The sequence below is a fragment of the Pleurodeles waltl genome, chromosome 2_2 (assembly GCF_031143425.1).
Source record: "Pleurodeles waltl isolate 20211129_DDA chromosome 2_2, aPleWal1.hap1.20221129, whole genome shotgun sequence".
In the NCBI taxonomy this organism is placed as follows: Eukaryota; Metazoa; Chordata; class Amphibia; order Caudata; family Salamandridae; genus Pleurodeles; species Pleurodeles waltl.
The window spans coordinates 1023441321-1023458764 of NC_090439.1; the positions used below are offsets into that span (position 1 = coordinate 1023441321).

Sequence of the window (17444 nt, forward strand, 5' to 3'; positions counted from 1 at the left end):
TGCTCTGGATCATATTTAGATTTGGACAGATGTGGAACATCCCATATTTTGTGTGCATTGATGCCAATTATATTTTAAATATGGCACTTTTATCAGATGACCCGCCCCACCAAATTCCTAAATATGCTCTATATCTCCAGCTGTCTCTCCCATGTTTCCTGGTGGCCATTCTTGTTTAAGAGAGTTTCCCCAATTAATAAAGCTATGATGGGGTGATACCTGGCTACATGACCACTGAGATCCAGTAGAATGTTCCATCATGACTGCTGCTCTCTCAGGGCCGTGGGTTCATTGCTGTTAATATGATTGAATAAGCTAGAAACTAACCCAAGTTTACAGAGTAACACTCCCTGGATAGATAGTCTTTACCTTTTAGACTGGAGTAGAATTATCTAGTGTTGAGATATGAAGTAAAATTACTGCTGGTTGACTGTCTCCAGTGTTACCTGCTGTTTGATAGCATGAGTCAAGCAGGTGTCTTCTTCACAGTAGGGCAATATATGCTGTAATCATTAGTACTCATTAGGCTCGACCGTCACGTAGCCAGCAGCCTCCAATGAATATAATTGGCTGTGCGTTGTCACTTCACCAGAAAATCCATATTCTCTCATTAATCTGTATACCAGCTACTCAGAAGAAGCTAAGTTAAATATACTCAAAACGGTGTAAAAACTACATAATGTGCAAAGACATGCAAATTTAACACTCTCTAAGCTGAGCAATGAACAACCTGTTGAGCACAATTATTCAGTAGGGTATTTTGGCAGGGTGGTCGAGGTTGATCTGGAAATGAGGTAGATTTGGGTCACCTGAAGTGGAGTTTACCTCTTCTGGGGTGGAGCAGATAGTTAGTTTCCAGTATTCCTGCAACCCTAGCTCGATGATGGTTGATGCTGCTTGTGTGCAGGAAATTAAGTTTGTAACAACCTTTGGGATATGATAGTAGGATAATTTTGAAGAAGTCAGACAGATGTATTTGATTATCAAAGTGAAATAATTATTCTTGGCCCACCAGCCATGCCACTTGAGGCCTCTTCGTGTGTGTGATATTGCTTCTCATTTGCAATGGAAAAGCAATCCCGCCCCTTGACTGAATGGAAAATGCTCATCAGCATCTATGGGCTATTGATGAACTAAGATGGCTCTCTTAAAGGATGGGCAGCACCTGAAGCGCTGATAGCTAATTGATCTGTCATTAGCTGTTCTCACTTAAAGGCCAACAAACTGATGGTGACGGTATGACACAAGGATTAAACGATAATGCTGTATGCTTCACTGTAGTAATGCTCCTACTGAGCAGTTTAAAAAAAAAACGTAGTGGAATTCAGTCTAAACAAGAGTTGTGTTGGTGTTTCTAAATCACAACTGAATTGCTGTTTGCCAAGTGCCTTTGTCTTCTACAAATATATACTTTTGATGTACGTGTCACCTTGGTCTGTTTCTCTTGTTTCTGTTCCTTACCACTTCCTCCCTTCGACGGAAAGGAATGAGCTTTCTATTATATTAATTGCTTATGAATGATGACTATCTCATGATAGACTTGCTTTCCTTCCCAGTACAACTAAAGAAATAAAATCAGAGTTTTAGCGACCGCATCTTTAAATAGGGTGTTATAATGAACCGATGGACCAACTGCTGCTTTGCTGTATTCCTGGTTCTGCCTCGTCTTAGTCGCCCTGAAATAACAGCGTTACATTTTCTCTTCTGTAACTGTGAGTCCCCGGTGAAACTGCAAGCTTGCGTTTTTCTCTTAAAAAAAAAAAAAGGAAAGTGAAAAAGATTCGGACAGCAGCGCTTCTCTTCGATCTGTTATACATGCAGTGTGATTTTTCTGATTTTTAGGTCTTTATACTGGCTTATTTTCCTTTAAAAGGATTTCAGAGTCCTGTCCAGTATTGAAATAATCAGAGTTTCTGAATGTAGGTAAGAAAGCTCCAGGAAGGTTTTGGTGTGCAGTTTTTAACGTCTACTACCTCACGAGCAATTTTCTGGCTAGGTCTGAAAAGTGCAAAAACAACAGATGATGAACGGAATGCAGAGCAAATCAAACATTCACCCCCAGTCACAGATCTGGGTTTAATCCATCAGTTTTTTTGCTTGCCATGCCATTTAAGTTTGGACCCAGACATATGCAAATCAGTCTTGACCCTGTTCCCCCTAGGAACAGTCCAGCCCGAACTGCCAGGCCAGGTCTTCCCTGAACCAGAAACAAGCATCCTGGGACTGGTTTCAGGGTATCACCCTTCATCAGCCAGGCTAGCTTGAATCTGGTGGCATAGCAGGCAAGGGACCCACGTCTAAGAGAAAATGACAAAAACTGAAAGGCGCACAGAGACCAAGTAGGCCAACTGACCAGTTATGCAGCCACAAGCAGACAGGTTTTTACCAGCCTCTGGAAAGTCATATAGGAGTCAGTACCTCTGATGAAATCAGGCATCTCATTCCATAACCTAGCAGTGGCCACTGTGAAAGCTCCATCCCCCCTAATCTTGTTTTCCGAAATCTGGGAACATTGGCCTTTCTCTGGCCTGTAGATCTCAATACTCTGCTGAGAAACTACCAGTTAAGGGCAGACCTCAAATAGTGTGAGCCCTGCTGGTGGAGGGCTTGGACACCAAGCATAAGGCCATAAAGCTAACTCACTTCATCACTGGAAGCCAGTAAATAGTCCTCAATCCTTCCCTCACCAAACAGCTTTCAGGCAATCATAGGCATAAACGTGTACCACTTAAAGCTTGTGGAGAGAGTGTTGATTAATGTTTAAATAGTGGGCATTACAACAGTCCAGTAGAGAAGTGATCATGGCCAGGACCACTGGCACCCTAAGCTCCATCAGTATGAAAGTAAAGCATTTTTTCAGTGCCTTAATCAACCAAAAACAGGAGCTCACGGTTTTGTTAACCTGGCTGTCAAAGATCAACATAATATCAAATACTTGCTGCATTCGCTGGAACAGAGGGCGGTCCACGGGAGTCAGGCCACCAGCCACTGTTCCAAATTGAATTATTTGCTCTGAAGATCGCAATATCTGTCTTATCTCCATTAATTTTAACCAGTTCTGCCTCATCCAAGTGCTAACCTCTACCATACAATGCCTTAATTTGTCTGCCACCTCTTCCCAATCATCTGCAATGGGCACGCGAATGAAGATACTTGAAAGCCCTATCATGTGCCAGCCGTGCCAGTGGAGTGAGATAAAGGTTAAATAACATGGGGCTGACGGGGGAGCCCTGCGGCAGTCCGCAAGGCAGTTGGAACAGAATAGCTCTTAAGTCCAGCTGACAGTACTCATCCTATCTTCTAGAGAGGACTCTAATAAATTAAGAGCTTCATTCCTCAGCCTGGCCTGTTGCAGTCTTCGCACCAGTAATGATGGAGAGATGGTGTCAAAGGCTGCAGACAGGTCCAACATCATCAGAATGGCCGCTTCTCCTTGACTAACCTGCCGACTAATGAAATCCGCCGCCAAAAGCAACGTTGATTCAGCACTGTGATTACTCCTAAATCCATGCTGAGAGGGATCCTGGTATTCATTCTCACAGAGAGTGGTCAAGTTCTTGATTCAGGTGTTTTTCCAGGATTTTAGCTAGAGCTGGTAGCAGCTTGATTGGACAGAGATTTTTCAAGTCATCCGCCTCTACTTTGGGCTTTTTCTTTAGCGGGATGATAATCGCCTCCTTCCAGCACTTGGGATATACACAAGGTGCCAGCAAAGAAGCATAGACCTTTTTCAGGGATTCTGCAATGACCTTAGGGGTAACTGCAGAAACCTCGGAGGACATGTGTCCTCTGGAGACTGCAAGGTGGGTTGCATAAGCGGGGTTTTAATCTTATCCAGAGTGAGCTTAGCTTAATAGCTCCTGGAAGGCTGTTCATCAGGGCTCCCTGCCCCCGACCTGGTCATTTGCAGGTCTTTAATTTCCAGGAATTCTGAAAAGATATTCAAAATCTTGTCCCTGAAGTGCAGGGCCACCTTATCAGAGAATTCCTGAGAATTCTTCAGCACCTGTTGCTTTAGATGGGTCGCAAGTTGGTTTACCATCTCAAATAGTTCTCTGTGGATATTAATGGCTGATTTGATCTTCTCAGAGAACTAAGCAGCCTTAGCGTCCTAAATAGCCTTTTTTATATATCCTGAATAATTCTTTATGCTTGTGTCTTTTTTCTGGCGTTTGCGTGAATCTCCAACTACGTTCTTATCTTCAACACTGTCTTTATACCTTTTCAAGTCCTCAGAAAACCAAAAGACAGAGTTTATCTTCCTTCCCCCTTTTTTCTCTCTAATCGGGGCTAGTTCATCTATAGCGGATTGGGCCCACATTTAAAAGTTCTCTGCTGGGGAACCCTGCCTACACACATTTCCCCCTTTGGGAGTTAGTCAGGGATAGCAGTAGATCTCTTGAAGAAATTTGGCTCCAATTCCTAACCCTGCTGACATTGTCCTGAGTAGACTTGTGTTAGACCTGACAACCTTAGGGTGGTCATCTTCCAATTTTTTTCCTGCCTCCCTCCAGTTTTCCGACCCTGTTTTGCTGGTTTTAGGAATGTGCACACTTTACCACTGCTGACCAGTGCTAAAGTGCATATGCTGTCTCCCCTAATAATGGTAACATCGGTTCCTACCCAATCGGCATATTTAATTTATCTATAAGTCCCTAGTAAAGTTCACTATATGTGCCCAGGGCCTATAAATTAAATGCTACTAGTGGGCCTGGAGCACTGATTGTGCCACCCACATAAGTAGCCCCTTAACCATGTCTGAGGTCTGCCATTGCAAGGCCTGTGTGTGCAGTTTCACTGCCACTTCGACTTGATATTTAAAACGATTTGCCAAGCTTTAAACTCCCCTTTTTCTACATATGTCAACCCTAAGGTAGGACCTAGGTAACCCATAGGGCAGGGCGCTATGTACGTCAAAGGCAGGAGATGTACTATGTGTTTTACATGTCCTGGTAGTGAAAAACTCGTTTTACACTGCTGTGAGGCCTGCTCCTCTCATGGACTAGCATTAGAACTACCCTCATATACTTTTGAGTAGTAGATTCTGATTTGGAAGGAGTGGTCCTGTCATGTTTAGTATTGCCAGAATGGTATAAATCCTGCTTGCTAGTGAAGTTGGATTTAAAATTACTATTTAAGAAATGCCACTTTTAGAAAGTAGGCATTTTTCTGCACTTACTGCCATCTGTGCCTTACAGTGTGTCCCCAATCCATGTCTAGTCTGTGCTGGTTGACAGCTCCCCTTGTGCATTCCACCCAGACAGCTATAAACACAGTACACCCAGTCACATCTGCATTCATTTGCATACTGAATGGGTCTCCCTGGGCACGAAGGGTGCAGGTGCTCTCTCTTACATTTCAAAGGCCAGTGGCCTGCCCTCGCGCTAAGGACTGATACCCCCCCATAGGGATTCTGCCAGACAGGACTGGGCTGAAAGGGAAACCTGTGCACTTTAAAACCACTCTTTGTAGTTTCCCCCACTTCAAAGCCCTTTTTGGATATATAAACTGGGTCTTTGATCCCACCAAATCAGACACGTCTGGATCCAGACCCCTGCACTCTATTGCTCAGGATGGGTGTAATCCTTGAATTGGAGGTCGATTTTGCGGAACATATTAAGGAGAGGCAGGGTTGAGGCACATGCCAATTTGAGGAGGAAGAAATTCAATATTGCTTCAAAACTTTAAAAAATCACCACATGTAGAAATAACAGTTCTCAATTATTAGTTCTAAAAATAAAAAACATTGGAAAATATCACTCCCCATAATGTTTACCAAAATATATTGAATGAAAGACAGGAGTTAGGGGTTGGTAGTATAATGGTTTAAAGTTGGGGGTTTAAGGTTAAGATTTTGGTGTATAGGGTTAAGGGTGTGAGGTATAGGGTTTACAAATTAAGATATGAGTATTGAGTTAATGGCATAGAACTAGGGGTTAGGCTTAAGGGTGTAGATTAAATTGTTTGGGTGTAGGGTTAAGGGTATGTAGTGTAGGCTGAAAGGTGTGGGGTGTAAAGTAGAAGGGTAACAGATTATGGGTATATGGTTGAGTTTAGGATATAGTATTAGGGTTTGGGGTATGAGATTACAGGTTTGGGGTTTGGAGTTAAGGGTACACAATTTAATTCAATCTGCTAAAAGGCTTAAGGGGTTGGGGGGATAAGATTAACCATTTAGGACTAGGGTTAATGGTTTTAGATATATGGGTTAAGGTTATAGCATTAACATGTGATTACATTTATGTGCTATTAAGTGTTGGTGAATGTTCGTTATATGCAACCTATATTAGAATAATTGGAGTGTGTTTTTATCACGGAAGCACTGCACATAAATCATTTACATGGAAGACATCTAGGTATCAAAGTAATGCAGCTTGAAGTGTTAAAATAAACAGATAATATTTCTTAGTTTAAAAAAATCTAATCTTATAGAAAGAAAAAAAGCAATCGGAATCTTGTTGTGCATGGTGGTTGTCTGGGCGTTGTGAAGTGTGACTGAAAATGGGGGCAGGTATATAGAGGGGGTTATAATACACATGAACACTATCTATATGATGCCTATATGAAGAGTAAATTGTAATTTAGGGTTGTTTAAACAGGGCATGGATGGCGGAGTTGGTGACTAGTTCAAGGTTTTTGAAAGAGTAATGAGGGAGATTCAGGAGGAGGTTTTTAATGTAGACTGGCTTAATGTGTCAATGTCTTGCAATAAAGGTGTGAGGTGGGACATATTTCTTCAGTTGTACATTGAATAGTGGATTGTGAGGGAGCTCAAGCAAATGAGGTCAAAACTTTATTTTACTGGTACCCAAGTTTTCTTTCAGGGGAAAATGAGAGGATCATATCGGGAGGGGAAAAGTTGCAAGATACACTGGTTTCGTTGCAGTGGAAAAAAAATAAATATATATGAATAATGGCTCAGACACGCATCAGCGAGTTGTGGGCATCAAGTCAATTAGTGGATGGAAGTGTTAAATGTAATACAATAAGGCAGTGACCAAGAGGATAGAAAAGAAGATGGACTTATAGGAAAATAAATGAATAAAAAAATCAGCTTGTAATATTAGGGCTATGTATATGGGGAAGAGAGGCCAAGACAGAATCTTGATCTTTGTGACTGCCATTTTGGAATTCTTTATGAATGTTGTCTCTCCAGCCAGGTTTTTTCTCAGATATGGAGGAGTGTATTGGTGCTGTACTGAAGTCTGAAAGACGATTCTCAATTTTCATGTTGTAGGAGTATTTAGGTCACCGTTTCTACCTAATATCGACTTGCATTTAATCACAGGTGGCTGTTGTCCTGCTTGAGATGTACTAATTTACTGATACTTTTTCAGCATGGTCCACAGCTGTACAGGCATATTTACCTGGGCTGTAAAGAAGATGACAATGTCCACAAGAACTTTGAGCTCCTATATACTACCCTGGCCCTTTTGACCATTGAACTGGCAAATGAAGAAGTGGTTATCGACCTCATTCGGCTCTCTGTTGCCTTGCAGGTATGTTTTGAGATGAACAACCTACTTTATTATGACAGTGGGATTCATGTCTGTGTACATACACCTGGGTATTACTGTAAGCAATTTGCTGAATGCAGATTCACTGCTGAGTTTGCATCAGGGCAATGGCATTGCACATTTTATAAATAGAATTTTAAAGCATAAATACATCCACTACATGAAAGACATTACTGTGACCTTGTTTTAGGATATCCCCTGATACTGCAGCCATTTTCCCCAAATATTTCTGTTCCTTGGTACATCCACATGCTATATAGAGTGCTTCTTCTTGCCAGGCACACCAGCCCATTGCCTTTTCCCATAGGACCAAGGGAGGAGAGTTGGTGGATTTCCAGAGCTTTGGAATGTCTGTTTTGGCTAGTATGCTTCCTGTCTTCACCAAAACCCTGTCTCCCATTATATCACACACTCCATCTAGTACTCCCAAGAGGGCCACCTCAGAGGATCGAACCACTGGTCTCTCCAGCACTTCAGAAAGGATGGCGCAGATTTTCCCCCAGTATTATACAATTCACAGTCATTCCCAGACCAGGTGAAAGAAATGTGGCTGTGTTTCTGGGCAGTGCCAGCATGCAGGGGTCACCCAAACCCCTGTGCACCACAGTTTCAGGAGCTTCAGGTAGGTTGTGTGTAGGAAAATAAGTTGCAGAAGTCTGAGTTTTGAGGAAACAGCCAATATTCCTGCTAACCAGCCTTCGCTTTCATTGGGACAGCACCAGTACAAGCAAATCTGGTGAGTTAAGTATTAGGGTTTTGTAAATGTTTGGGATGCTCTTCTGATTATGTAACCCATGAGGATGCAGGATTCTAGGGGGCTGTATTCTGACACTGCTCAAAGGGAATAGTGCTGTTTCTCGAGGGCATGGCACAGATGTAGGTATTTAAAGAATTGGGATTAATAAAGTGTGTATTCAGTTTGAAAGTATTGGTGTGTTATAACATTTGATCCTTGCCACGCTTCTCCCACCAGGGAGATCCTAATTCTGTGCCTGTGTCTAAAACCTGTAAAGGACAACAAATGGTGTAGCTATTGCCGCATCTACAATGGAGTCTCCCACGGAATCGGTCTGTCCCTGCCAGTCCATCTCAACGCAAAGCACGAAGTTAGAAGAACCACACAGGTTACCTCAGTGGATGGGGTTTCCATAGTGCATACCTCTGATAATGTCTAGCCTCATGGTTGCTACCTCTAGGCAGAAAGCTGGGTCGTTCCATCTGCCATTCAGCCATTCATTGGCCAATAGAAGGAGGGCTGCCCAGTAGTAAAGGGGGACAGCTGCCATGCCCATACCTCCATCATATGGTGATTGGGTGCATTTGTCATATGTGATACGAGAAAGACAACAAAGCACAGGAAGGTGCGTATTCCTGCCATTAAAGTTGGAACCATGCATATGGTGTCAGCAATGGGTATTTTTGTAAACTGTACAGCATGCGCGGAAGCTCAATAATTTTGAGCGTAGGTACATGACCAAGAACGTATAGAGGGACCTGAGCCACCTGTTAATGTCTGTCATGAGGGGCTTCAACTTGAGGTTCCAAGTTAGGTTTGGTTCAGGCGCTACCTGAATCCCTAGGTAACGAAAGCTGAGTCTGCGAATTGTAAGCGGAGGCAACAGACTCATTGTCTACTCCTCTCCTTTCAGAGGGCCTAGAACTGACTTTGGCCAGTTGATAAACATACCAGATGCAGATGCTTTGCCATAGAGGGTAAGTATTTGGAACAATCTTAGGATCATGGGAGAAAGGCAGGAGACGAAGAGAAGGACATCGTCCACATATAGGTAAATGCAGCGCTCTGTCGCTACTCCCCAGTCAGATCTGCATATCTGCGCATCCCAGCATATCCAGGCCACCAGGGGTTCCATGGCCAGGACATTTAGTAAGGGAATAGAGGGAAGGCTTGGAGGGAGCCTTGGCATATAGTGAAGGGGATGGAGAGGATGTCGTTGACGTGGGCCTGGGCGTGGGCGTGGGGATGGGAGTACAATACTTGTCATACTGTCGAAATTTGGGGCCCAAACCTACTTTTGTCTTGACCTTCTCAGGAAATACCCAACTGACAGAGTCAAAGGCTTTTTCAAAGTCTATGAGTAGGAGAGCGGTCTGGTCTCCAAGCAAAGAGAATCGAGTTAGGGCTACATGTAATCCTCATCAAGGAGAAAAAGGGAGAAGGAAATTAGATAAATGAGAAGAGAAGCTGAAAAGGAAGACACAGAGAGAAAAAAAGAGGAGAGAAAGAAAAGGAAGGTGAACAAGAAAAAAGAAGAATGGAGAGCAAGAGAGAACGTAAAAATGAAGAAACTCCGCTTCTAACACTGAGTGCATGTGCACGTCCAATAAGCCTGCAAAACTAAAAGTATTTCATGCTAGTGTGGCGTTGGCTCTCATTATACTAAATGAGACTACTGGATTTCTAGGTAGCAGGATCGTTCACGGTGTGGGGGACTGAGTCTGAACCACTTGGAAGGACCTCTGTCACCCTAAATCCGGTTTTGCTCCGGCTAACTAGCAGTGCCTCATCTCTCCCAAGGGGAAGGGATGATTGGGCAGCCGAGCGCATGACATCTTTGGAACTTCTCAGGGCAGTCGTGGTCACTCAGATCCAAACCAACTCTCTCATTTACAGTATGATCTCATATACAAATGACAAAGGCAGTTTAAGTTGTATATATTGTTTTAATAAAACGACTGCATTTTAGATATTAAGGCGTGAGCCGCAATAACCAGAACCATACAACACAGTAGGATTGAAATAGTCATGAGGAGAGTGAAACATAAGAATAACGCTATCATGGTGTTAACAATTTCTACTCTCTCTCATTTAGTTCTATTTCGAGCACAGCATTTTAAGCTTCTAACTTGCCTTTTAGATTCCCTGGGAAGACATCAACCCTCATACCTGAGCAAAGGCCTGTGATCTGGTTCAGCATCTGCAACAAGGCAGTCAGCGTCTAGTTGTGGTTCCCTGGTCGGAATCTCCCTCTCTCGTGTATTGGGACAAGGAAGTGTTTTTATAACTAACATGTCAGTGTGATCACAAAATGTCCCTACGCAAGAATGCCAAAGACTAAACTCCTACCATGTCTATCGGCAATGTACCAGACTGTATCCTTGACTGAAGCACAGAGTGAACAAGAATGTGTTATTGAGAAGTCCAGTGCTGAAGTAGGCTAAACAGTGTGATATAAAAAATAAAACAAGACCGTAGAACTGGTTATTTGAAAAATAACAGTACGAAGCCGAATAAAAAGCATTTAGAGCAAAGTGCACAGAGGCTCTGAGCTGCAAGCAAAAGGAATAAAATACATCCAGGGCAAAGTGCACAAAGGCCTAAAGCCTGAAGCTAACGCGCAAAGGATACATAAAACTGACCACACTACACCCTCCCCTTGTCGGTAGCAAGTGGTTCTAATAATATAAAAATATGCCCCAGATACAAAAAATACATCAAGAAATATTTCGACAAGTCCAGAGGACAGCAAGCAAAAACAAATTTAAATTTGGAAGAATGTGACGTCAAAGCCAATTTTGATCTAATGTCAATTTTTTAAAAATAAAATAAAATCCAATTCTTAGACAGAAGCCATAGAAAGCAGGAGATCCTCCACTTCGACAGACGTCAATATCGGAATATCCACGCCAAAAACCATCATGGAGCAGGTGTGTTCCAATGCCCCAGAACCATCCAGGGCGGCACCCCGTGCAGGGCCTATGAATGAGACAATACCATCTTCCTCCAGGAAGGGAATCTCATAAACTGCCTCACGAAGCAAACGCAACCGTAGTGCACAAGTCTGGGAATGAGCCCTAATCGGGAACATCAACAGACCAGTATCGACCACTGGGGGGCGCTGCAGTGAGAGACAGAGAGCCAGTGCATGTTCAAACGAGCACCAAAGGCACTGAAACACGGGTTGCACACAATCCAAAACCGGTCGGAATGACAGAGACCAGTCACACTCCAATTGTCCCAGGAGTGTTGCTCCAAAATGCTGCATCATGCGTTCACGACACAGCTGCGCTGATGGGAGCGCCAATATGGGATCTCGTCGCAGTGGGATAGCCATTGCGGAAGAACAACAGCAACAGCGAAACACCAGCCAACAAAGCCAAAGTAATCGGAAATCCCCCCAAAATGCTTCTGAAAATAGAATGAATAGCTAAGGTATTAAGCCAAATATGGAAGGGAAGGTATGAGCAAAACCAACTCCAACGGCTTTGAAAAAATGTGCCATTCTAGTAGTGCTGGACGCATTAAATATACGTCCCACGAGTTCATCAAAGTGACTCGGAAAGTTAGTATTTAAAAGGGACTGTATTTCCGCTGATGACCTTGCCACCTGAAGTGCGTAGGTCTCGCTAGCAGATGTAAGAGCCACATGCGTTTTAAACAATAGAGCTTTCAGTCGACTCAACTTGTCGAAATTCACCTTGGAAGTAGCAATATGAGGCCAGATATCCGCTACCTCCCTATTTTGAGTGGGGGGAAACAACACATTCCTGCAGCACGTAACGGCCTTGGTGACAACGACCACGTAAACTATTCCAGCATGCATGCCACAACAGGGTTCACTGTTAAGAAGGACGTAGCTGCCGTTTGAAAGCACCTGGAAAGTGTTTTTAATTACTGGGACTGGAACTCCCTTAAGATAGCAAGCTAAGTTCGCAATCGAGGCATTACATGCCCCATGCAAAGACAGCTGTTTACAAACCATCGAATGGCTGACAGAAGTTTCACATTCGCTACCGCTAAGAAAAACCTCCCTCAAACAATTAATACATCTGTATAGAAAGGGAAGCTCCCACACCTCGTGTATGTAACTGTCCCCCAACCGTTCATGTCTACCCACCGGAATGTGTTTTAAACAAGAAGTAAATTGCAGAGTGGAGATAGGCAAATTAATAACCCAGTGAATCAACCACTCAGCTGACGGAATCTCAGCCACAGTAAAAGGCAATTTCTCCAACTTTTCAATATTTAACATAACATATGTCCCTTCCTTCTTAGCTATCAGCTGTTGTTGACGAGTCAAATTAAAGGAAATAAATATCTCCCTGGCACGAATGTGCTGCCACGGAACACGACCTGCCTTCAAGGTCTGTAGAGTCCAACCCAACTGCATGACGGACCGCGTGTGACTCTGCCCATGATATAAAGAAGACATATCTGATCTAATAATGTCTATAGCAGAGGAAACAACGTTGTCAATTGTGTATACATGATCTGATAGGGTATGCATTCCATTATGCACAACAGACAAAGCTTGTATCAAATTTTCCTGATCAATTTGCCTCAACCGAGCCGCTGCCTCCTGTTGTGAAAGTTTCCATATCTCATTATATACTTCATACAAAAAACGTTTCTTCCGTGGTACTCTTGGTCCTGACAAAAAATCTTGCAAGTCAGTATCATTAGACAGTAACGTGAGATGTGTCTTAACTGCATCCAGCGTGGATGACTTCAACCATTGTTGACAAAGTTTCCCCACGCTGTATGTAGTAATGACACCAGCATGTTCTGGTGATATGTAGCGAGGGTCTGCCCTACTAGTCCTGAATCCCCCCGAAGAGGTGACAAAACGCTGATGACACCCATTAGTGTCTATGGGCCACAATAACCACCCGCCCGGACGTATCAATGAAGTGTTAAGCGTACCATTCTGGACCCAGTCCGTAAGCTCACTAAACGTGGCATTGATATATTGCTGCCATTTTTTTAATTTGGAAGGGACAGGTATGCTAGGCAAATTCAAATCTCTAATCGTTGCTAAGCCCAAACAGCTAGTCTGTTGTACAGTGTCATTTAGGAAAATCATTTGGACAGGAATAATACATGCCCTAAACAATGTGTCTGTACCTCGCATTCCAATTTTTCGTACCCCAGACACTTTTCAAATCAACAGTTTTGGACCAGTATTCATACCCCTGAACCGAAAGTTTGGATACAAACAAATTTGAATACAGTAATTTAGTATCAGTCAATAACATTTGCTTATTAGTATGCGGAGTAACCTTATAGTAAGACTTAGCACCCTGTTGATGATGCCCAGAAAAATATGCAAATTTATCAGAATAAGTTTTAGAACTCCCCTGTGGAGGAGTCGGGCAATGTTCCCATTGCATATATTCAAATATTGATTTAGGGCTACTAGCTTTATGAATAAAGTGGTGTCCATAATAATTATAGCAAAACATGTCACCATAATCATCTCTAAATTGGTAAGCATCTTCATTCTCATAGACAGTATAATATTGTAATTCTGTCAACATTGAATCCACTGTTTTGACATCCCAATGATCAGAAACAATGCCTGGTATAACTATATAATTCATTGACAATTTGAGAACATACGGTATCTGAATCATCTCAGTGGGACCATATATATCAAACATTACTCTATCCCACACAATCCCATCCGGAATTGGTACAGCAGAAATGTTCACAAAGGACAAGTCTCTTCGAACCATATGTGACGAAAAATGTGGTTTCAACACTGTCTCCACGTGCTCAATGTCAGATTGTTCAGGAAGAAAATTACCATGTATTACTAGAAAAAAGGTAACTACAAACCCCAGCCATAAGAAAAGAGTCATAACAGTCATAAAAAGCCACAGATAGTTCCAAGGAACAACAAAATATGTATGTTTGAGCCAACACAGCAGCATACGTGGACCCAGGGCTGATGTTGAAAAGAACGAGGAGTCCGACACGGTATCATCAGCGGTGTTGAAGCAGCCGGAGGCAGTTCTCGCAAAAGATGCAACCGTAAACAAAGAGGCAGATGGTGTCTCTCGCCTTGGCACGCTATAAACCACATGTTCAGCAACATCAGTAGAACGTACAGCAACGTGATCAAAAGATTCCAAAGTACTCGCCTTCTGTGGAACAATCGCAAGATCAGCTTCCACCCTCCCCAAACTCAGAGAGGAAATAGCGTTGGTGCAAATCACCTGCAGCAGAACTTCTTCCCCAGTAGTGGGAGGGATTTCGGAACTACTGGGCGTCCCTCTTGGTCTGGTGTGCAGAATCGGCCACATGTTGTAACTTGACATTATCAATGGAAACAAAGCGATTTCCTTTGGCTCCTTGCAACAGTGGCAAAATTAGTTCTTGTGCCGTGGATCCCTAGCACAGGGACAGGCACCCGATAGGAAGGACCAAATTCTTTTTTCACTGCGACCTTTTCACGCACAAGATCCCCAATCCTGGGAATCCAACCAGTAGGCGTTACTGGTTCATCCTTAATTCCTGTGGCGGCAGCACTGGCAGAAGAGTTATCTTCACGGAATTGTTGTAAATCCTGCAAAACAGTGACACAATCATTTATGTCAAAGGGCGTATCTGCCGTCTCCACACCAAGACCATCTAGATCAGGAACATACATTTGTGTTCCAAACAGGCACTCATATGAAGTACGACCCCCCAGGGACCTTCTAGGCAAGTTATTAAGTGCTCTCTGTACTCCATACAGGTGGGCTAGCCAACTACGACCCGTACCTATTACTCTGGCCGTTAAGGATTGCTTTAAATCGCGATTTAAACGCTCCATGACAGAATTTCCCTCGGGATGAAATGGAGACGAAAACTGGAGCTGGACCCCCAACGAGGCCATGGTGTCCCTGAATGCCTTAGAGGCAAAAGCAGGGCCCTGGTCCGAATGAAAAGCCGCAACTGCATATGTATTGACAAAGATGCGCAAATCTTTAATAACAGTTCGAGCGTCAGCCGAGCGCTGTGGCCAGACCCACACAAATCTGGAGTACGAATCTACAGCAACCAATATATATTTGTATACACTATCTGGTGTCAGCTGACCACAATGATCCAAGTACACACACTGTAAAGGTTTATTTGATATGAGAAGGGGCGTCTGCTGCGGGCGTCTAGCTGTGGAAACTTAAATTTGTTGGCAGACATCACAACAAAGGACATACTGCTTTGTCTCCTTATAGAGGCCAGGCCACCAATAACGAGCCTGTAAGAGTGAAATGGTGGCAGCCACGCCTGCATGTGCAGAAGCCGCCCCCTCATGTGCTGCAGTTATCAATCGAGGCCTCTCAAATTTATTGGGCATTTCACGCACACCAATGCCTGGGATTTTAACTGCAGCGTTAAGCATACCACCCATACAGTAACTATATTTAGAAGGGAATCCTTTAGGAAATGGCGTGCCATCAGCCGTAGCCTTTATGGCAGCCAAAATCTCTGTGTCCGGTTTGGAACTTGAACGAGTTACTGCGGCCACAGTGGCAACTGCCACTGCCGATTTCGCGGCTTCATCAGCCAAAGTATTCCCAGCAACGTGTATTTCAACGTGCTGGTGTCCAAGTGTATGTACAACATGGACCTTAGGAAGCGTTTTCTTCAGATCCGCAACCTTCCCCCACAGCAATTTCTGTTTAATGGTGTTACCTTTGGAATCTCTGAACCCATTCAACCTCCAGTAGTGCAAATATTAATTGAAAGACTGAACACAGTAATAGGAGTCACAAACCAGCAAAGTATGTATCGCTGGATCCACGTGTTCCAAGGCTAACAAAAGAGCTTTCATCTCAGCCAACTGCGCCGTACAATCTCCCAAGGTCTGTGTATAAGTATTTCTGATGGATACAACTACCTGTGGATTCCTCACCTGATGAATACTCCCATGGCGCCAGCATTTGACGGAAATCTTCTTACTAGTCTCTGCACGTCGACGAGGACGTCACTCTAGCCCACGCGACGCCGTCTGACGTCATACAGGCAATAAGAAGTCCTCGCCGACGTGCCGATGACAGTTCCCTTTTTTCCGTGCATTCGAAACGGTTATCTTCGAGGGAGTTACTGTTACCTTCGTGGTTACAGTGTATTGTCTGCTGCGTAGTCTTCTCTGCGGTAACAATGTCTCAGAGGAAGTCGGGTTTCAAGCCCTGTCGAGAGTGTGGGGGCAAGATGTCAGTTACAGATCCTCACTCCGACTGTCTATGGTGTTTGAGCTCCGACCACGACGTCTCGACTTGCGATTCATGTCAACACATGAATCCGAAGGCCCTCAAAGAGCGCGAGGCCAAGTTATTCATGGCAAAGTCAAAGAAGAAGGAGAAACATCATAAGAAGTCTTCTTCGCCAAGGTCTCACCGGCGTCATCGAGACTCCCGGCGCCGTAGAGACTCACGACGTCACTCCAGCAAGGAGTCTCGTTCGAGGTCACCTTCGGCTCGGCGTCGGAGGACTTGGGAGGTCAGCCCCACGGTCACGCCGCATCCATCGACGCCGTTGCCCTCTCCGGCGTCACCGACTTCACCTGGTCAGGCGTCAGTGATTGAGGTGGTGCAGCCTCTTGTGTTTTCTCCGGCGTCGAGGCCGGCGTCGGGGTCGCCCTCGATCCAGGCACCCCAGTATCCGGCTTTTCCCACTCCTGGAGCCGATAGTACCGCGTTTCTTAATGCGATGTATACCATCTTTCAGCAGATGGCTCCAGGAGCTGCTCCGGCTGGTCCTTCGGGGCCCTTGGCCTTTTCGTTGGGTGATCCTGCGCCTCTTCGGCCGGCACCCTTTATGCCCTTTCTCCCTTTTGGGAATGTGGGCTCGGCGCCGGTGCCGGCGTCGGTGGCCGCTCCGGTGGCTTCGGATGTTTCGGCCCCGGAGGTTGCCCCTCCGTCGAAGTCAGGATTTTGCCCTGTGACTCCGGTTGGTCCATCGGCTCCAAGACCTCGTCCTCCGGTTCCTGCCTCGGCGCCGAAGCTGCCTGTGGCGCCGGACGCGGCGTCAGATGCTTCTGGAGATCGGCGCCGTTCTTCGACGTCGGTGGAGGCCATGTCGACTCCGCGTATCGAGGAGAGACTTCATTCGAGGAGGCGTGCTCTCCGTCTTTTAGAAGAGCAAGAGTACCAGCGAGTCCTAGAGGAGGGAGAGATTGAGGACTCTGGAGACGGACTGCA

The 17444-nt window shown here is 44.5% G+C and overlaps 1 protein-coding gene across 2 annotated transcripts in view; it reads left to right on the forward strand.

Moving 5' to 3' along the window:
- The window catches only part of EFR3A (EFR3 homolog A), a 1082041-nt gene that overhangs the window by 831299 nt on the left and 233298 nt on the right, over positions 1-17444 (forward strand). For both annotated transcript variants that reach the window (XM_069220764.1, XM_069220765.1), the window contains exon 16: positions 7338-7499. In XM_069220764.1, coding sequence (XP_069076865.1) covers positions 7338-7499 — 162 coding nt within the window. The remainder of the gene's footprint in view (positions 1-7337; positions 7500-17444) is intronic.